Source organism: Eschrichtius robustus, chromosome 3 (assembly GCF_028021215.1).
Source record: "Eschrichtius robustus isolate mEscRob2 chromosome 3, mEscRob2.pri, whole genome shotgun sequence".
NCBI classification, from domain to species: domain Eukaryota; kingdom Metazoa; phylum Chordata; class Mammalia; order Artiodactyla; family Eschrichtiidae; genus Eschrichtius; species Eschrichtius robustus.
The window spans coordinates 29482255-29503444 of record NC_090826.1 but is presented as its reverse complement, the minus strand read 5'-3'; the positions used below and the strand labels follow the sequence as shown (position 1 = coordinate 29503444).

At 56.5% G+C, this 21190-nt stretch overlaps 1 protein-coding gene across 5 annotated transcripts in view; it reads left to right on the top strand.

Moving 5' to 3' along the window:
* The window catches only part of STK40 (serine/threonine kinase 40), a 35704-nt gene extending 15671 nt beyond the window's left edge, over nt 1-20033 (top strand). For 4 of the 5 annotated variants that reach the window (XM_068539520.1, XM_068539521.1, XM_068539523.1 and 1 more), the window contains 10 exons: nt 2995-3114; nt 5009-5094; nt 5408-5551; nt 7646-7873; nt 8663-8715; nt 14270-14385; nt 17069-17213; nt 17351-17470; nt 18042-18126; nt 19556-20033. In XM_068539520.1, coding sequence (XP_068395621.1) covers nt 3003-3114; nt 5009-5094; nt 5408-5551; nt 7646-7873; nt 8663-8715; nt 14270-14385; nt 17069-17213; nt 17351-17470; nt 18042-18126; nt 19556-19774 — 1308 coding nt within the window. In that variant the 5' untranslated portion in view covers nt 2995-3002 and the 3' untranslated portion in view covers nt 19775-20033. The remainder of the gene's footprint in view (nt 1-2994; nt 3115-5008; nt 5095-5407; nt 5552-7645; nt 7874-8662; nt 8716-14269; nt 14386-17068; nt 17214-17350; nt 17471-18041; nt 18127-19555) is intronic. The other variant, XM_068539524.1, reaches the window with a different exon arrangement.
* The last annotated feature ends 1157 nt before the right edge of the window (nt 20034-21190 follow it).

Sequence of the window (21190 nt, the reverse complement as noted above, 5' to 3'; positions counted from 1 at the left end):
CTTCTGTCTGCCTACATTTTGGAGCAACTCCCATGCCATTTGCTTGCGTTGAATCCTTAGTGGGGTGGGCGGGGTCAGGCTGAGCCCACTCACTGTCTGTGCTGCAGCTGCTCCCAGCAAACTGCTGTCTAGACCATGCCTGTGCGTGGGCACCTAGGCAGCGTCTACACAGGTACGGTGACACCACGTGGTGCTCTCCTAGGAACCGGGAAGAGAGGGGAGTCTTAGCGCTCCAGGGAAGGCAGAGAACAGCGCCAGAATGGTAATGAAATCAACTCATCTACCAGGGCAGGGCAGCTCCAGCACACGGCTGCTGACCCAATAGGAACCATCAGCAACTGGAGGGAAGGCGTCCAGCCATTCATAGAGTATCTGCTGGGCCAGGCACTGGGGGTAATGGTTTTATGTAATTTTTTTCTTTTTTTCTAGTTCTGAGGGATTTTTAGTCTAGTGGTGGTGAAAAGACATTAAGCATATAAGCACACAAATAAATACATAATCACAAAATATGGAAAGTGCTATGAATGAAAATTATAGGATACCGAGTGAGGCTATGACCCGTTGGTGTTGGGGATGTCAAGGAGGCTTCTCTGAGGAAGTGATATTCACATTGAGAAGGATGCATAGAAGTTAGCCAGGCAAAGAGTGGGAACACTGTTCTAGACACATTACTGCTGAGCTTTTTAGGCTTTTTCTAGAAACAGTTGTGTTCTTCCCTGCTTTTGTGTGAATGACTGAATCTACTTCCAGCATGAGCCTCTTTGGCAGAAGTCACAGCTGAGCCTAACCATGGCTTCTGCTCTGTCTGGGGACTGTCAGGGCCTACTGAGTTACCTGATCCTAGTTACTCTCAGGATGAAATCATGGGTCTGCTCCTTGGTGGCACAGCTCTGAAGACAAATTAGGGCTTGATGGGAGTCAAACCTGGTAGATTGGACTAGAAGGGCATCAGGCCATCTCTCCTACCTTCCAGTTCACTGCGTGGAGTCAGTCTCCTGGGGTTTAGAATAAGGGCCAGAATGGCAGCATATGAAGTTATAAGCTAACTAGTGAATACGCACCTGTTATCAGAGTAGGGGCACCTTCTAGGCATAAGAGCAAAAACAAACTAAAGGAAAAGAAGTCTATTTGACTACATAGACATTTAGTCTTTTTTTAATTAAAAAGAAGTTAAAAGATTAAGAAAAACTACATCCTATGTCAGTTATAGCCTTAATATATAAAGAGCTCCTAAAAAATCACTAAGACTAATACACACAAAGCAGTAAAAAAAATAGAAAAAGAATGTGAACTGGAAATTCATAAAAGAAATAATACATATAGCCAGTAAGCATGTAAAACAAGTCCAACTTCATGAATAATTAAAGAATTATGAAATTAAACAATGATATACTTTTTATTACTCATCAAATCGGCAGCTTTTTAAAATACTCATTCCTGGTGCAAGTTCTGGGACTTACTCTCCCACACTGCTGATGGTATCAATATATAAATTGGCACAGCCTTCCTGAGAGCAACCTGGCAGTGTATGTCACACACCTTTAAAAATGTGTGCCCCATTTGACCCTGTAGTTGCATTTCTTGGAGTTTATCCTGAGGGAGAGAGGCAAGTATGCCAAGATGTGTGTGCATAACTGCTAATAAAAAATATAAAAAGTGGGAAGAATCTAGATGTCCATGAATAGGGGTGTGGTCTGATAAATCATGCTATATTCTTACCAAGGAGACTGTAGCTATTTCAAGTGACGCTACAAAAGAAAATTGTCATGCAAGGACGTTAATAATGTTTTTTTGTTTTGTTTTTTTACGGCTTAATTGAGATATGTTTCACATACCATAAAATTCACCCTCATAATATATTTTAGGTGGGAGAAAAGGAGGCTTAGAAATGGTATCATAGCGTGGTCTGAATTTTTGTAATAACGAGAACTGTAAGCATATACACACACACACACACACAAACAGACACACAGGAAAGTCTGCTTGAATATTAAGATTATGGGTACCTTATTTGCTTATTTTTGCACGTCTGTGTTTTCTAATGTTTCTGCAGGAAATGCCAATTACTTTTATAAAAAGAAAAAATTATAGAAGCTTAGGGTTCAGTGTTCCCAAGCCCCCTGTGCAAGGGTAAAGTCTACACTCCTAACGTGGCCATCAGGTCCCCTAGATCTAGCCTTTGCTCCCCTCTGTGGGTCACCTGTCACCACTCCCTGTACACTCCAGCGACACAGACTACTTGGAGTTTGTTGCTTACGTGCCGTTTCTTACTATGTACGTTTGCTCACCCAGGCCCCTCTGCCTGGAATGACCTTGCCTGTTGCCCGGCCCACTCCAGTATCACCTCCTCAGGGAAGTTTTCCCTGAGCCCCTGCACCCACTCTGGGCCAGAGGCCTCGGGATTGGGCAGCTGGCCTTCCCTGGGCATCCCTGTGACCCTCTGCCCTCTGTGTGTGGAGCTCCTCTGTGTACCTGTCTTTCCTCGCCCCGCCTCCAGCGCACTGCCTTCCCGAGGCGTGAACTGTAGAGAGCTGAAAGGAGCAACTCCTTTCTGTTTTGTTTAAATCCAGGTCTAGAGGTCAACGTCTTCTAGAATCTGGCTCCTGTGTCCCCTTTCCTTTTAGGGGAAAGGGGTATTTGGGGAGAAGGCCTCACTTTGGGAACAGTCACTCCAGGGCCAGCTGTCTGTCTCAGGGGACCCCAGTTGGCATCTGCACAAAACTCTGTGTCCTTCTCTCTGCATTTGACTGGTCCCTTTGAGGTGGGCCAGCTGCCCACCTCTGTAGCCAGTGCATCCAGCTTGAGCCCCTAATTAATCCCCAGTAAAGGAGCCGTGGTCCTTTGTTATCGAGAACCTTCCACGCTCCTCTGGGAGGGGGAGGAGGTGGCAGCGGCAGCTGTGTGATGCGTCCTCAAGGCAGACTCGCAGGCTGGGTTAGCGTAAGGAAACTCGCTGACTTGCTCAGTGAGAAGGCTCTTTTCTGTCTCGTCTAGAGCTGAGAATGAAGCGGAGAGCATCAGACAGAGGAGCTGGGGAAACGTCGGCCAGGGCGAAGGCTCTAGGAAGTGGGATTTCTGGAAATAATGCAAAGAGAGCTGGACCGTTCATCCTGGGTAAGCCTCTGACGGCCGGGTGAGTGGGGGGCCGGGGCAGCACAGTCTGACCTGCAGACACGCAGGGTGCAGCGCCGCGCCCACCCCAGCATGGGAGCCTGACCAACCCTCGGCCACTTTAAACGGAGTCCATTGATGAGAGTGGAAGGTCGCTCTGCACCAGGAGTTGTTGTTTCTGTTGTAGCCGCACCAGCCTTAGATTAGTGTCAGCTGAGAGATAGACCGTCTCTTCCCCCAGAGAATCCTATGTGTGCCCCCAGGACATCACCCACGGGAAGCAGACAAGCTGCCTTAGAACCCAAGGTACCTCATCCACGGCACTTCTTTGACCATTCTTGGAGGGCACAACTAAGTTCACAAAGTGTTTGGTACAGCTGCAAGCTTCTTACAAAATTGGCACCGAAATCCTGTAGAACTGGGTGTTCCCAGTGGTCTGGAGGAGCAGCGGGGCCTTTCTGCATGATGTTGGAAGCCCAGCAAGTCTAGACTGCATGTGTAGGGTTGCAGGTGGTTTGCGCTCTGAGGACCCCAACTCTCCTAGCAGCCAGAGACTGGGTGTGAATTTTGCTTTGGGACAGCATCTTGGACTTAGGAGTACAGGATAGTTCCAGTTCCATTTCCAGCCACGCAGCAAACACTTCATGGAGCCTGCTACCTGCTGGGCCTGTGCTGTTTGTCAGGGACACAGCCGTGATTAAGACAGACAAGTTCCTGGGGAGTTTCCTGGCGGTCCAGTGGTTGGGACTCGGCGCTTCCACTTCAGGGGGCGCGGGTTTGATCCCTGGTCGGGGAACTAAGATCCTGCATGCTGCGGGGTGCGGCCAAAAAAAAGAAAAAAAAGAATTGGGCATTGGGCAGGACAGTTGGATGGAGACACAGAGAGACACACTCTAAAGCTAAAAATAAAGACCGTTAAGTTTAAAAAAAAAAAAAAGACAAGTTCCTGCCCTCACGGAACTTAACATTCTAGTTAGAAAAAGAAACCGAGGGTAAACAACACACGAGATCATCATGGGGGTGGGGAGGAAGGGTAAGGGCCTTGAAGGAAGTAAACAAGATGGTGTGAGAGTAAGAAGGGTCTAGAGAGAGTGTAGACGAGGAAGGTTATGTATGAGGAAGTGACAGTTGCTCTGACAGCCAAGGATAAGGAGGAGCAGCCATGTGAAAAGCAGGGGAAAAGCATTCCAGGCAGAAGGAACAGCAGGTGCACAAAGGCCCAGAAGCAGGGAAGGGCTTCACATCTCAGGAATGAGGAGTCCAGCGTAGCTGGGGTGTGGTGAGGAGGGGTGGGGAGACGTGATCAGTTGAACGCTGGACAGGAACCAAATCATGCAAGACCTTGGAGGCCAAAAAAAGGAATGTTGATTGCATGTTAAAAGCAGTGGAGTGCTGTTAAGGTTTTTTAGCAGTGCATCGACACTGTGACATTACCTGATTTATGCTCTGAAAGCTCAGGGTGCTGTCACAGGACATCAAGCCGTGTACATCTCTGAAAGTACAGAAGTTCCCAAAAGCTGATACGTGGCCGTATCAGACCGCCAGGGGAACCTGTTAAAGGGACAGTTTCCTGGCTCCTCAGCCTGGAGTTGCTGATTCAGAGGGCCCAGGTTGCAGCTGGGATCTCTGTTTTAACACATACTCCTCGGAGATTCCAGCATGCACCCCGTGTTGAGAGCCCCTCTTGAGAAATGTGCCTGTAAAAGCCAGGTGTACTCAGGCAGATGCACACATACTGCTCCAGTTTTGGAGGGGAGACCATGAGTTCAGTGGATGTGAACGTGGTGCCCTCCAGGAGAGAAGATCTAGCCAAAAGCCCACGTGGTGGCACAGTGCCCCACGGTGCCATGGTAGACAAGGCTCCTGAGAAGTAAGCCAGCGGCTGTCTGTGCCATAGGTCCCCGTCTGGGCAACTCACCAGTGCCAAGCATCGTGCAGTGTTTGGCGAGGAAAGATGGCACGGATGACTTCTATCAGCTGAAGGTAAGTGAGGCACCAGGCGTGGGGGGCTGGGGACCCCCGGGACATCCTACCAGCCCGGCTCCTCCCTTCTCCCACCTTCTTCTGCACCACTTGTGAACGAGAGCAGTGCACTTCTTCCCGGGGAGCTCTGTCTGTGCTTATATCACTTTGCTGTCACATTGGGAAAGACCATTTCACTTCGTCCACGCACGTGTGGGTGCGTGTGCCAGGGTTGCATGGGAGGATGTGAAACCCTGCTCCTCCTGTTCTGGTCACTCTGCTTGGAAAAGTAAGGGTTGTGGGGTTTTGTTTTTGTGTGTGTGCCTTCCTAAAGATCCTTACACTTGAGGAGAGGGGCGACCAAGGAATAGAAAGCCAAGAGGAGAGGCAAGGCAAGATGCTGTTACACACCGAGTACTCCCTGCTCTCCCTCCTCCACACGCAGGATGGGGTGGTTCACCACCACGGGCTCTTCCAGGTGAGTGGCACCTCTCCTGTCCCCACCCCGGCTGGCACTGCAGGGGCCACATCACAGGACCCCCCAGTCTTCCCACATGCAGAACAGCGGGACTTCCTGGCGGGTGGCCTGGAGGTCTGGCTGGGCCAGCGAGCTCCTGCTCTGATGGTGGCAGCCTAGCGGGAATGCACCCGGTTTGCAGCTTGCAGGCTTTCTTTGAAGAGCCGCTTTTCCGAGAAAAGAGGAAAGTATGAAGTTATTTAAAGACACGGGCTCTTTTTAGCTGTGTTGTCAGGAATCAGCCAGGCCAGGGTGGAAGGGAGGGCAGTGAGGAAGGACGGGCGCCGGGGCACTGTGGATCTCCGCAGTTGCTTTTGGTACCAGTCCTGCTGCCTGCCCAGGCATTTCAGCTTCTGCGGCAAGGGTCCCTGAACCCCATACTCAGATGTTCCAGGTCCGTTAGGAAAGGTACTAATTGGCGACTGGCACCCTGAAAAGAGCCCTCCCCGGGGCAGAACTGAAATTGCGTCTCCAGAAATGAAGAACCAGGTTCAGAATGCTGGAGGGTGGGGGAGGGTTCCTGCTGAGGCCCCCGTGGAGCTTCTGCACCGCCCTCAGCCAGATGCGCTGGCCAGGCCCACTCATGCTTGGATGGACCTGGTACGCTAGAGGCAGCCTGGTGTCAGGGAGGGCACACAGGTTTTGGAGCGGGCAGTCCTGGATTCAGGTGGTGTGACCTCGAACGAGTCACGTCCTAAGCCTCAGATTCCTCATCTGCAAAATGAGAATAATGATAACCGTGCCTACCATGTGTGGTGGTGGGAAGATGAGTGAGAGGGTATAAAGCACCGAGCTGTCCCGGGACATACGTGCTCATCACCGTTGTTATATCAGGCAATAAGAACTCCTTGTCGGCTTGATTTCTTGAGGGAAAATAAGGGGAAAATGCCTCCCAGCCCCACACATAGATCCCACCGAGGTCTTTATTCTTAGATGTGCAATGAGAGGCACCTCTGAAATGTAGAGTGTCCCTTAAACATGAAATCAAATCGGGGGTGATTACGATTTCTTAGTATTTCATCGCTGGTAGCTTCCAGAGCTTGGCCCTGGTGTATGTCATTTTGGATAAGAGAACCGGAGCGATTAGAGGTATGTCTAGAGTCCTCTGTGTGCCAGACACTGTGCTGGGCCTCTGGGGAAGAGGGGATGAGAGGTGTGATCCTGCTCGTGAGGAGAAACGTGGCGTTCAGTCCCCAGGTGTTCCCCAGTCGGCTGGGGCTGGCACCAAGGGCCTCCTCAAGCTGGGAGGGTCAAAGTCCTCATGTTGCACCTGTGTTTTCTCTTACTCGAAATACCTTTTCAGCGAGGAAAATGGGTCCAGAACTACCAACCTTGGGGTTGGTAGTGGTGCCCGCTTACCGAGCCCTGGCTTACCGATACCGAGTCCAGGTGCTTACTAAGCACTTGGCATGGTTGTCTTTTCTCTCAGCAACCTGTGAGGTAGGGGTTGCTGGCTCCCTTTCGCACACGAGGTACCAGGGTTGGAGAGCTTAGGTGAGCCGCCCCAGATCCCGCAGCTAGGACAAGGTGGAGCCAGGGCCTGAACTCAGCCGTCAGGGGCCAGAGCCATACTCTTAACCACCATTACACGGCTGCCCAGAAGTCCTGCGTCCACGTGACAGCAGTTGTCTTGGACACGCACAACACTTAGCTTCCCCCGTCTTGGACACAGGAAGGAAGTTTACATCGGTCATTGCTAGCATCCCTGGGAGTGCCAGGAGGGGAGGATGCCCCAGAGCCCTGAGTGTGCTGCCTGCACACTGAGCTCAGAGGGCCCTTTGGCTTTCAGTGCCCAGCCCTGATCCAAACGCTTTGCAGTAGGATCAAAGCATGAAGTCTGAACCTGAGCTGCTTCAACCTGAGCCACTGGCCGGGCCTGGCACGGGGGGAAGCAGGGCAGTGCTGAGCGGCCCATGGGCCACGCTGCCCAGATCTCAGGCCTCTGCCGCTCTCACACATGCAGGCTTGTTCCAGGCTCCAGAGGAGAGCCCCAAGCCCCTGGCCCTGGCCCTGGTGGGCCCACAGCCAAGCCCTGGTCTGCCCCCTTCCTCCCAGGACCGCACCTGTGAAATTGTTGAGGACGCAGAATCCAGCCGAATGGTTAAGAAAATGAAGAAGCGCATCTGCCTCGTCCTCGACTGCCTCTGCGCACACGACTTCAGTGACAAGACCGCCGACCTGATCAACCTGCAGCACTACGTCATCAAGGAGAAGAGGCTCAGCGAGCGGGAGACCGTGGTCATCTTCTACGACGTGGTGCGCGTGGTGGAGGCCCTGCACCAGGTGAGGCTCCGCCCCTGCGGCTCCCACCTTCTCTCCATGGAAAGCCGCCCTTCTTGCTGCTGCTCAGCGGAAGCAGCTCTGTCCCGCCCTCACCCAGGTGTGCTTTGCAGCTGGGAACATCCAGAAGGAAAGTGGCCGGATGACACGCACACCTGAGGACACGGTGCTGCAGGCCTCAGCCCACGGCCCTGGGGAGGTGCGGGCAGCCCAGCAGAGCCCTGTGCAGAAATGCCTCAGCAGTCGAGAGGCTAAGCGGGAGATACCCACTGGGTGCAGCCACAGCCTGTCTCTGAGCTTTTCCTAGGGCTGGGGGTGTCGGGAACCCCAAGGCACAGGTTAGGAGAGGCTGGGCCTCCTCCAGACACACAGCTTCTGCGGGCCAAGCCTGCAGTACTTGGTCATCAGAACCATGAGAATTCATCTCTGACCCCAGATCTAGGCAGGTGCTTGGGATTTTTTGGTTGCTTTTTTGGTTCTTGGTTTTTTGGTGGGATGTTTGGTAGAGGCAGAGAGAGGAGTGGTTTTCTCCATTGGCTGCTGCCCTAAGGGGAGAAAGAACTGGGGTAAACACCCTGTGTGGGGCAGAGACTGCCTGGGCTCGCATGTTACCTAGTTCATCCACGTGGTTAACGAGGCCCTAAGTGGTCCGGATCTGTCTGGCTTGCAAGTCAAGGCCCAAGCCTAAAGAGACATGTCTTCCCCAACACCTGGAGAGCCCACCTCTTACAGGCTGGGCCCGACCCTGGCTCTCATCTTCACAGTGCAAACCATGTGCCTGTTGTTTTCCAGAAAAACATTGTGCACAGAGACCTGAAGCTTGGGAACATGGTGCTTAATAAGAGGTAAGCTTCGCTTTTCTTCTTTCGTGATGTAACCTCGGGGTTGGGACAGGCTACGTGCTGCAACTACCCAGAGCCCTGCAGCGTCCCCATGGGGATTCTGACTCATGGGGCCAGGGGATGGGATGCTTGCTTCTGTCTTTTGCCACATGGGAATATGGTGCTTGCTAAGAAGGGGAGCCTTAAAGGCCACAGAAGGGGAGCTCTGGGAAGGACTTCAGCAGTCCCCCTGGTCCATTCATTTGTCATGCCCAGTGGGTGCACAGTAAATGACTATTAAAAAATAGACCAATAGGTGACAGAATGACAGATGAGCAAAACAAGGCTTTGTCATGGATCAGGTTCCCAGGAAACAGACTGAGATGTACGTGCAGGAAGTTTACTGAGGCGCGTTCTCAGGGAGAAGGGGGCAGGATTGGGCTGAGGGAGAAGTTAAACTCTGGGCAGTCACGACAGGGCCTCAGCCTGGAAAGCCAGGTGGCCCTTCAGATGCCCCAAATCAAGTCCGGGGGCACACGGCCCTGTATCCCGACTGTGACCAGCCACTGAATGCAGGCTGCTCCCGGGGGCATAGCTTTGGGCAAGGCAGCTTCCTTTGGCTGAGAGGACTTCCTGGAAAAGGACACAGCTGTGAGTGGTCAGAAGCCGACATTCCCAGCAGCAGGGAGAGAGCACCTTGATATTGGAGGGGATCTGGGCAGCTCACCCCAGCACCCTCGGTGAGCCAGTGGCAGAGAGAGATCACATGAGGCTCCTGCCTCAGGCTGTCACCCCACTCAGACAGAGGGTCTGGGCCCCTTCTGAGTGATCTGGGGCAATGGTAGAGGGACACCAACATGCAGGGTCCCAGGACCGATGGGAGGAGAGCCCACCCTGTGTGTCACCAAGATACTAGAAATGCAGGGCCGGGAAGGGCACACCTCCCTCACCCGCTCTCCCTGAGCCTCTCACCCTCACCTCTCTCTCACCTCCCGGTGTTAAAGTGGGTCGGAGGGCTTGCAAATGGCAGGCAGCACACGGCTCATGGCAGAAGCGGTGTGGTGCGGGATTTGTTCCATAACGTGGTTGCCTGCGCTGGAGGGGCCTGGGCCCACTATCCCTGTGAAGTGGCCAAAGCCACACTGGTCACAGGAAAAGGAGCTCTGGGGAGGGGCATGGGGCACCAGACCCTGCAGTGCCAGCCCGAGATGCCACTGGGAGGATACTGCCGCCCCTCCGCACTCGGCGCGTCCCCAGCCCCGCCCGGCACTGGAGCCGCAGACAGCCTCCCGGAGCTTGCCGCCTGGGGCGACCGGAGGGCAGCTGTCACTGTACGAGGGCCAACGTGCAGAGGACGGAGCGGGCAGAGACTCTGGCCATCTCAGTCAGTTCGTGAAGGATGAGTAAAGATTTGCCTGCCTGAGAAAAGTGAAGTGGTTAAAACCTGGCCCTGTCGTGCTGCACGGGGAGGAGGGCAGGAAACAGGAGTTCCAGGGCTGCTTGAACGCTTGACCGGCCGAGAGAGAGTTAGGAAAGCCAGGGAGGAGTGGGCCCTGGGGGTCAGACCTGGCTGACAGCACAGCACTGCCTCTTAATTACCTTTGAGACCGTGAGCACTCGTTCCTTTGATTATTCACCTGTTGATTAAGCCGTTCATGTATTGAGAAGCTGCTGTGGTACCAAGCACTCCTCTGAGCTTCCGTGTCCTCATCTGTGAAAGCAGAGATGATTATGCCTTCCTGCAGAGACTGGCCCTCATAAGCGCACCCTGTGCTAGCCAGCCGGGCCTGCAGGGCCTGTATGCTCGCTCCCTCTGGAGATGAGGCCTGCTGTGTGGTGAGTGGCCGACGAGGATGCCAGTGGCCAGGTCCCGAGGCACCCCGGCCCCAGCTCTGAACTGCACAAGGAGAGGAGGTGTCGGAAGGTGCAGACCATCCTGGCCCTGAGAGCGTATTGTCTTCATGTCGGGAGGCTCGGGCCCTGGCCTTCCGTGGGATGTTGGGCCAGTCACCATCCCACTCTGGGCTGCAGACTCACTGTTCACAAAGTCCATCTGGCTGCAAGAGCCCATGGTCTCCCAGGCTTCCGTGCAGCCATTCATTGGCTCTAAGTGAGCGTCCCGAGGGTGCTTATGGGCATTCACCATCAGGGGCTCCTGCGCTGCTAACCAGGCCAGCACCCCAGGCCTCTTTGTCTCTGTGGTGGCTTAGCTTCTGGCTCCCACTTCTCCAGGCCCCCCTAGGTTCTGGGAATGTAGTCAGAAGGTGACACCTTCTTGAGTAACGCCAGTGTAGCTATGGCAGCTCTTCCGGGAGTGTCCATGCGTGTGTGTGTCTGTGTCTGTGTCTGTGTGCGTGCATGTGCACGCATGGGTGTGTTTCCCTGGGATTGCAGAGCACCCACACCTCATTCAGACCCTGGGTCTTGGCTGCACATCCTTTAACCCTATAATCCCCTGTCTGTCTTGGGCAGACAGAGGTTCTGGCCACCTCTCACTTGAGTCACGGGTGCCAGGAAGGCGCCAAGGGTGCTGCAGGGACCCATGCTGGCCACCCAGTGCCTGCTCCCATGTGTCCACGCGCGCACCCCTCCCCTCTTGGGGCCTCGCTTTCATCCTTGCGAAGTCAAGGGTGGACCTGGAGGAGCTCCAGCCCCTTCCTGCCCATCAGGCCAGGCCCTAAGTCCAACTGGAGAGGCAGCAGATGAGCTGGAGACTCCCAGCAGGACGGAGCGCTCCCAGGGAGGGAAACAGGGAGAAGGGTTTGCAAGGCAGCTGCTACAGCAAGTTCCCCTGCCGTGGATAAAGGGCAAGGGTTGCCATCTGAAATTCCCTTTTGAGGTTGGCTGTGGGTTCTTTCTCCGTCCTTTCTTTTCCGCGTGGGCACGTTGCACACCCAGTTCCTAGAAAAGGAGACACACTGTGGTAGCCCAGAGGGCCATAGCTGAAGAGTGACTCACTGAGCGGGCCCTCCTGACGCGGAGCTCCCTCCTTGCACCCCTGCTGCCCTTGCCTCTCCTGCCAGGACCAGCCTGGGGGGTCTGGACTCCCAGGGATCTGTGCGCCGGGCCGACTGGGGCAATGGTGGCGGGCAGGGAGCATCGCCAGGCTTCTGGAGGGCTGGGAACTGACCGTCTGGTTTCCTGTGGGAGAGGCTCCAACCCGGCCGTGCCACCCACCCTGCAGAGTCTCGGCCGAGCTTTTCTCGAGCCCCACGGGCAGAGGGCTGGCAGGTCCTGCCGGCAGAGTGGAGTGGAAGGCCAGCACGCGGGCACGTGTGTTCCAGGGCCTGTCGTCACAGTGTGGCTCCTCTCACCCACGACCTCAGCACGCTGTGTTCCCTGGGGTCTCCACCGGTAACCTCCACCAGCTGTGCCCACCATCTGAGGATGAGATATCATCCAAGCTGGCCCTTAGTAATCAGTCACTATTTGCCAGGCCCTGGATTCAGTGCTTTCCCTGGGATTATCTTCTTATCTTGTTAAGTCCTAACACAGCCCTGGGAGTTAGGTGCTAATGTTTTCCCTGTTTTACAGATGAGGAAATTGAGGTTTAACAGAGATTAAATAGCATGACCGAGATCACACAGCCAGGAAGTGGCAGAGCCAGGACTAGAACCCGGGAACCTGACTCCCAAGCCCACCAGACTCTCCCCTGAGCGGTCCTCCTCCCAGCGTCTCAGGCCTCCAGCTGCCGTGGCCAGCTCTGACGAAGGGAGAAAACGCAGTGCGTCTGCTGTGTGGGGCCCTCGTGGACAAGAGGCCCGAGCAGGCCGTGTTCAGTGACGTGGGCGGTTCTGAGCGGGAGCAGCCCACTTCTTGACGTGATCCTTGCCCGAGACCCTTCGCCTGCCCTCTCAGACTCTAGCTGCCCTGGGGGCCACCAGGCAGGTTTCCGTGGCATCTGCCAGGGCAGGCCTGTACGGAGGGCGAGGGCCAGCGTTTCCATTTGGAACGCCGGGGACAGACTCGCCTTTGTCGTGCACCAAGCCCTTGCCCGCAGAATTCCCCAGGAAAGCTGAAGGGCTCGCGGAGCCTCGTGAGCACAGCCGCACACACCTGTGCCTCTGAGCCAACCTCTTCTCCCCCTGGAGGCTCTTCTACGGAGAGGCCGCCCGAGGCCCCTGGTGGCGCTTCCCTTCCTGCCGTCCTCCCAGGCTTCTCCGCCCAGCCAGCTGGCTGTCACAGCAGAGGGGCCCTTCCTCCCTGTGCCCCCCGACACAGGCCGAGGAAGCTCTGCACCCTCACCCCGCGTCCCCAGGGGTGGCGTACGGCGTCCTCTCCGGGCCGGTTTTTGTTCTCGTTGTGAGCCTCCTAGAAAGGACCGGAGCCCAAAGCTGCTCTCACCACGGCTCTCTCAGATGGGGAATCTGTGGTTTTCTAGCCAGTGCAGAGTCTGCTGTACAAGACAAGGGGTGAGTCACCTTGGATGGAACGGAAGGGAAAGTCAGGTGCTGGGCATTGTCCCGGGACCCAGTGGGCACCCCACTGGTGTCACTCAAGAGCGCGGAGTCCGAGGTCAGACAGACCTGGGTTGGATCCTGACCCTGGGCAAGTCTCTCCACTTCTCTGTGTCCTGATTGCATCATCTGTGAAGTGGGCGGCGAGAAAGTCTCCCTTGTAGGCTGTTGTGAGGGGTGAATGAAAACAGTCCCCATCGGGCACTTAAGCCAGGGTCTGCACTTACTAAGCATTAGTTTTTTTGTTTAAACTTTCTTCCCTGCTCCTTTTTTTTTTTTTATTTTATTTATTTCTTTGGCTGCGTTGGGTCTTCGTTGCTGCGCGCGGGCTTTCTGTAGTTGCAGCGAGTAGGGACTACTCTTCACTGTGGTGAGCGGGCTTCTCATTGCAGTGGCTTCTCTCGTCGCGGAGCACAGGCTCTAAGCACGCAGACTTCAGTAGTGGTGGCTCACGGGCTCTAGTGCGCAGGCTCGGTAGTTGTGGCTCACGGGCTTAGTTGCTCCGCGGCATGTGGGACCTTCCCGGACCAGGGCTCGAACCCGTGTCCCCTGCATTAGCAGGCAGATTCTCAACCACTGCGCCACCAGGGAAGACCCAGCATTAGTTTTTAGTACTGTTGGTGATGCTGTGATAATAATAAAAGTGAGGACCCAAGGGATCAGCACTGGGGGACTGAAGGAAGGCCTCCAAGACTCTGCTGGACTTCCTCTTCCTCCTGTGCAAATGAGGGAACCGGGCTAGGTCTCCAGTTCCTCCCAGTCTACTGATAGATACTACGTGTGTGGAGATTGCAGAAATCTCTGCAGTTCTTCCAAGCCCTAAGCTGTAGCCGCAAGACTCAGCCAGGGCGCAGGTTCAGGGGAGCACCCTGAAGCTCCCCTGGTCAGAGTGACTCAGCTCCCTGCGGGGACAGCTCGGCAGGTGGCAACCAAGGGTGACTGGCCTGTGTCAGCACCCCCAGTGGCACTCCCCACGCAGCTCTGGGGAGGCCGGGAGGGCCAATGGAGCAGAAAAGGACGTGGGTGTGATTCCTCTGCTCCTTGGACGAGAGGTGGGGACAGCTGGGGCGCCCGTGGGTACAGACGCCGAGGTTTGTTCACTCTCTGCCTCCCGCCCCCAGGACTCATCGGATAACCATCACCAACTTCTGCCTCGGGAAGCATCTCGTGAGCGAGGGGGACCTGCTGAAGGACCAGAGGGGGAGCCCCGCCTACATCAGTCCAGACGTGCTCAGCGGTATGTGCAGGGTGCCAGGCAGCAGGCCCTGGGACCTCACACAGCCAGGCTCTGCAGCCATTCATTCAGTCAACAAACTATCTATGGGTGTGCCCCGGGCTAGGTGTTGGGGCTTCAGTGGTGGCCCAAACCAGTACTGTCCCTCCAGGTACAAAATTTGGGGTCCCATGGAGGAAGAAGATGGTAATCATTACACTAGTTACTCTCTGAGATTAGTGCTTGGAAGGAAAGAAACGTGATTTCTGTGAGTATGAAGAACGGGTGCTTGAAGGCCCTCCCCGGGGAAGTGGCGTTTGAGCTGAGGTTGTGAGGATAAATAGGAACCCACGAGGGGTGTGACTGGGCGGAGGTGGCGCCACATAGTTGAGGAAACACAGAAGGCCCCTGAGGCTGCCGCTCAGAAAGTTCAGGGGGAGGCCAGAGAGGTGGATGGGGGTCCAGCCGCGCAGGGCCTAACGGAGGCCCTGTTGAGAAACGCCATCCTTTAATTCAAGTGCGAGAGGACGCCGCTGAAGAGGTCTTCACTGAGGCTACCGTGATGAGACTTGCATTTCAAAGATAATACTCCCTTTGTTTGTTTATTCATTCATTCATTCATTCATTCATTCTGCTGGTATTTACCGAGGGCCTGCCACATACGAGGCTCTGTTCTAGACACTTTGGTTACAGCAGTGAACAGTCAGACAAACATCCTGCCTCCATGGATGGTGAGCTGACTTTCTAGTGGGGCTGAGACAGGTAATACACAAAATAAGTCAATTATGTAGCTATCACCTTCTGATAAACTATTAGTGCTGGGTGCTGTACTGAGCATATGACAGGCATCATCTGTATAAAACCACACAGCTACCCTGTGAGGTAAAATTTTTACAGATGAGAAAATTGAGGCTCAGAGAGATCAGACCTCTTGTTCAAAGTCACAGCTAATAGTAAACCAGAAAACTGAGGCTCGATCCCAGGGCTGCCTCCTGCCCAAGCCCACGCTTCCGTTTCACTGTAGGCTTTCTTTCCTTTCTTGCTTGTCCTTTGCCAGATTGGGGTCCCTCTCTCTGTCCTGATCCCTCCGGGGACCAAGGGCTCACATCCGCTCCCATCCCTGCGATGCGAAGGTTTCAGGGTTGTCTACAGGGCCCATTATCCCCAGCACTCACACATGTGCCTCCCTTCCCCACAGTGGCAGAAGCAGCCTCTTCCCGAGTTGTCACGTGTCTTCCTGTGGAGCAGGCTGCTCTAACTTGCCACGAGCATTTGCGATCTCCTTGGAGGCCTTCTCCCAGCTGAGGCTTCTGCTGGAGCATCAGGCCCCTCCCAGGGCTACCTCTGCAGAGGGCAGTGGTGCCACTCTCCAGGCCTGGGGATTTTGGGTGGAGTCCCTGTGGCCTCTGCTAGAAGATCTGGGTGCCAGGGGTGCATCCCAACTCCCTGAGCACCCCTCCCCCACCAGCCCAGCCCAGCCTGGATACCCTCCCTGAGAGTCCCGAAAGCATCCCTGTAGTTGACAGACCAGAGCTGTGTCAGAGGTGGGGTCTGTGACTGTATGCAGGCCTGGGGGTGGAGGGGCTGCCTCTGGTCAGGCCTCCTCAGCAGTGCCAGGCTGGGGTGGCCTCCACGTGCCGTCACTCCCACCTGCTGCCCTCGGCCTCTGTCTCTGGCTCTTCCAGACTCATGCCATTCTTGAAGGGTGAAACAGAGGAACCCCCTGCATCAGAAAGAGACCTGGACTGGGAGACCAGAGACCCGGGCTCTGGGACTGGCCTTGTTAATACCCAGCTGTGTGACTTTGGCCCTCAACCCCCCTCTCTGAGCCTCAGTCTCCTTGTGGGTTAAAAGCTGAAGACAGTCCTGCCTCCCTAACATTGTTAAGAGGATGAAGTGGGGTGACTCAAGTGGGTTTTGATCCCAGGTCTGCCTTTCATTGACTCTGTGTGCCAAGCACAGACCTCAGCACCGGGCATGAAGCTGTGAAATGGCAGTCATGGCCTTGCCCTCACAGTTCATAGTCTGGTTAATACCTGTGTGACCTTGGGAAAGGTACAGACCTCTCTGGGCCTCTATTTTCTCATCTATAAAATCAGGATGATAATAGCCCCTACTTCATTAGGTCCCTGTGGGACTAAATAAGGCCATAACCCAGTGTCTGGCGCAATAAACCATAGCTGGCATTGTCATTACCAAAAGGAAAGCTTGAAGTTCACTGTTCCCTCAAAAGTCAAAGCTCAGGGAAAAGTCACCTGACGGTTAGAGCTCCTGGGAGAGCTTGTCTGCTGCAGGGGCCGGACCAGCGCCCGAGAGCTCGCAGTCAGTAGAGCAGGGCTGGTGCTGTGAGGAGGAGGCGTGAAACGTGCCCAGGAGGGCGGGCTGCACAAGGCCAGGTGTGACCCCTTCCCCTCAGGGGTCACGCCAAGGCGGGGCACCCCCCTGGGGAGCCGGGTCTCCAGAGCACGAGCGGGAACCAGCCTGCGGAGCGGAGGAGGAAAGAGCATGGCAGAAGCTCAAAGACTGGGCCCGTGCGGCTTGCTCTGGGAGGAAGCGTGGCGGGGCGGGGGTGACTGGAAGTGAGGGTGCCAAGGCGGAGGGGTCCTGTGGGTAGGACTTCAGGCGCGAAGCCAGTAAGCCGAGGGAGCGCCAGGGCCGTTCTTCACCAGCCCTGGGCTGAGTGTGCATGTGTCCATGTGCCCTGCAGGCCGGCCGTACCGGGGCAAGCCGAGCGACATGTGGGCCCTGGGCGTGGTGCTCTTCACCATGCTCTACGGCCAGTTCCCCTTCTACGACAGCATCCCGCAGGAGCTCTTCCGCAAGATCAAGGCCGCCGAGTACACCATCCCCGAGTGAGTCCTCCCTCCCTGGAGTCCAGCCCTTCAGGCTTGAGGGCTGGAAACAACACAGTGAGGCTTAGAGTCCTGGGTCCGAGACCCAGCACCAGCCCACCCCGCCTGAGCCTCTCCCTCTCTCTCTCCTGCATCAGGGATGGGCGGGTTTCTGAGAACACCGTGTGTCTCATCCGGAAACTGCTGGTCCTCGACCCCCAGCAGCGCCTGGCTGCTGCCGACGTCCTGGAGGCCCTCAGTGCCATCATTGCGTCGTGGTGAGTGGGCAGGGGCAAGGCTGGGTTCTGCCCACCTGTAGGCACTGTCCTGCCTCCGCAGAAAAGTAGCCTGAGGTTGGGCCCGTTTCTCCTCCAGGCAGAGTCAGATCTCCAGATTCTCCTGATGGGCAGGGTTGGGAGGGTGCAGGCAGAACTCAGGGTTGAGCATCTCCTGCGTGCCAGTCCATGCCAACTATGGGATGGGTATTATCTCACTGAGTTCTCACCACAGCCTGCGAGGTGGAAATTGTCCCCCATTTATTGGGTGAGGGAATTCCTGGGCAGTCCAGTGGTTAGGACTCTGTGCTTTCACTGCCGAGGGCCTGGGTTCAATCCCTCATCAGGGAACTAAGATCCCACAAGCCTCACGGCCAAAATATATGGAGAGAGAGAGAGAGAGAGAAAACTGAGGCCCAGAGAAGCAGAGGCAATCATGTCAGGAAGGGGCTGAGCTGGGACCTATCCCAGGTCTGTTGATTCCAGCCAAGTCTCTGAGCAGCGGGGACCTGGCCGTCGGGGGAGCAGGGCCCGGGCTGCCTGGACCAGCCTGACTTCCCGGCCTCCCCTGCAGGCAGTCCCTGTCCTCTCTGAGCGGGCCTTTGCAGGTGGTTCCTGACATCGACGACCAAATGAGCAACGCAGACAGCTCCCAGGAGGTGAGTTGGGGAGGGCAGGCTGGGCAGGGCTGCAGGGGCCCCTCGGTCCCTTTCCCAGCCAGGGCCTCCTTGGCCTCTCCCCAGCCCTTGGAGCTGGGAAAGAGAGACCTAAGTCCTCAGCCTGAGCTGCCTGGGGCCTGCCTTGGGTCTGGCTCAGCTGGCAGTTCCGTGGCCTGACAGAGGGGCTGTGAGGCAGTCGAGGAGGAGGCCCCACGGTGGGGAGGCCTCATGGCAGCTCAGCCTGGCCCTCCCTCAGCTTCCTCTTCCTGCCCAGGCCCTGGCTCTGCCATATGCCGGCCCTTTAAACGGTCACACTGGTCTGCCCCTCTGACTCACAGGGTTCTCTCTTGCCCTTCCTGCTTTTAGTTTTTCAGATGATTCATTTTCTCCCAGTTTTCTCTCCTCCCCTGTTGCCTGCACTGGAGAAAGTGCTGGGCCTGGGGTCGGGGCGGAGACCAGGGCGCAAGGCAGCTAGCGGGTGATCTTAGGGTGCGTCCTGGAGGGCAGGGCTTGGCCGAGCCCGGGGAGGGAAGCTGTAAGGACCCTCCCTCTCTGGGCCCCCCTGGAGTCCCACAGCAAGCACTGGCAGGGAGGACCGGACAGAGCCAGCCTGGGACTACAGCAGAGCCTCCTGGCCCTCGAAGAGAGAGTTCCAGGCCCTGCCCCCCCAGCTCCCACCCGCTCCCAGGGCTGTCCAGCAGCTAAAAATAATCATCACTGGCATGTAGTGAGTGCCCCCCCAGTACGCCTCATTCAATCCACACTACAGGCCTATGTGTCCTGTGTTCTTATCTCATTTCACTAAAGAGGAAACGGGTTCAGAGAGGTAAAGTAATTTTCCCAAAGTCGCACAGCTTGGAAGTAGTGGCTGAGCCTTGAACCCAAGTCTGATTCCACAGCCCTGCTCTCCCCCTCTGATGATTAGCACAGGGACCGCCCACTTCAGTCCCTGTGACTGTGCCTGGGCTGTCCCAGGGAGCTCAGCCTGGGGCAAGACGGAGAAACAGGGTTGCCCAGGTGCTGGCACCCCAGCCCCAGGCCGCTCTCTTACCACTTGACCTGCCCCGGTCCCTCGAGAGCCTCTGTGAGGGGAGACTACTGCCCCATTTCACGGGGGCGGGTGGGACGCTAAGCCTTCTGAGGGAATGTGACCTCTTCCAAGGGCAGTGAGTTACGGGAGATCACAGGTCTGAGTGACACCCAGGGTGGCCAGCAAGGTGAGGTCCAAGTTGGCTGGAGGGCTTCCAGGACCCACACTCTGGGCCACTAGATCGGGCCTGAGGGTGTGGTGCCTGGGGAGGGAGGCCCCTGAGGCGGGCCAGCTGACACTGCCCTGCTCTTCCCTCTTGCGTTTCCGCCTCTCTCGCTCCCTCTCTCTGCTGGGCTCCCTCTCTCTGCCGGGCTCTGTGGGTCTCTCTCTGCCGCGCAGGCGAAGGTGACAGAGGAGTGCTCCCAGTACGAGTTTGAGAACTACATGCGGCAGCAGCTGCTGCTGGCTGAGGAGAAGAGCTCCGTGCACGAGGCCCGCAGCTGGGGGCCCAGGCGGCAGCTGGGCAGCGTGCCGCCCGTGCGACGGCTGGGCCACGACGCGCAGCCCGTGAACCCCTTGGACGCAGCCATCCTGGCGCAGCGCTACCTGCGGAAATAGCAGCCTCGGGCAGGGGCACCGGCACCACCCACCACCTCTTCCCGGCCCCCAGCCGACAGCCCGGCTCCCCGGCTGGGCCCCGTAGCGCTGAACTCTCTCCCGGGCCGCACCGGGGACGGGGCAGGGACAGCCCAGGTCACACATGGGGTCAGCAGAGGTACCACGAAGCTACCTTTTGGAATGATTGCTTGATTGTTTGGTTTTTTAATCTGAGAAGCCTAGATAACTAATCTGCTTTTAATCATGACGTTTTAATCTACCTCTGTCTCTTTAACCATGCTGTCTCTGGACTGAGTGAGAGGGAGGAGGAGGGAGCCCGCCCGCCCGGGGGCCGACCGCCACCGACCCACTGACCCCCGGGGGCAGCTGCCCCCCACAGTCCACATAAGCTGAAAGTGCAGCTCGCTGCTGGCTCCCAACATGAATGCCCGCTCCCCACTGCCCTCCCAGGCCCCTCGCAGTCTGTTTTCCTCCCTCCCCTTCTGACCCCAGGCCCCTCAGTCCAAGCTTTGGAAAACTGTCACCTCATCTTAAGCGGAATTCAAATGTATTTATTTTTGTACTGAAACCAACTTCTCTCCCATCTCTAGGTGGCTCGGCCCATGGCCACTCCCTGCCCCCAGCCTGGCTGGACAGCAGGGAGTCCACAGCCCCCGATGGGCCCCCTCCTCGCCCCCAGGCTCAGAAGCCCCTTCTGGCCGGTCCCCTTCCACCTCCAGCCCACCAGTCCCTCCTTGTTTCTGGTGATGCGGAGGCCTTTCTACATTTGGTTCTCTCTCTCCCATCTCAGCTTCTCTGAGGTGCTGTACACCCGCATCGGCCCTGGTTTCCTCTTCCACCCCTCACCGTGGTACCGAGGTGACGCCAACATGGATGGGAAGGGTGCCTGGTGGGGGGCTGGTGAGAGGTGCTCTGGGCCAGCTGTGAACAGGCGGCCCTGCTTGCACACCGTCTCACTCCCCTCACTCCTCTGTGTTCAGAGAACCGTGGGGGCATCTCCTCTCCCGCCGCTGCCTCGTAATAGAGGTGGTGTCTCTCCCAGCAGACCACCAGGGGCGCCAGGGTCCTTCCTGGGGGCTGCAAGGCTCGTGGGGAGAATCGTAGGGACTGGGGGGCCCAGCCTGGCTTGAGAACAGCCCTGCTGCCCTTTTTGAGCCGAGATTTTGAAGTGGATGCCCGTCTTGCCAGAAACGCTGTTCTCACCAGAATGCCCTCCTTCCCGCTCTCCCACACTGGACTTGGCCCTGCCCAGTGCCAAGCAAAGACCTTCCCCTGGCCTACCCTCCCCAGGCCCCTCAGAGCAGCGGAGCGTTCCCCTCCAGGCAGCCCTGGGCCCTCGGGCCCTTCCTGCCTGCCTTCTCCCCAGTGGGGAGGTGACAGAGGCCTGCCTGCGTGACCTTGTTTCCCAGGGTGTGA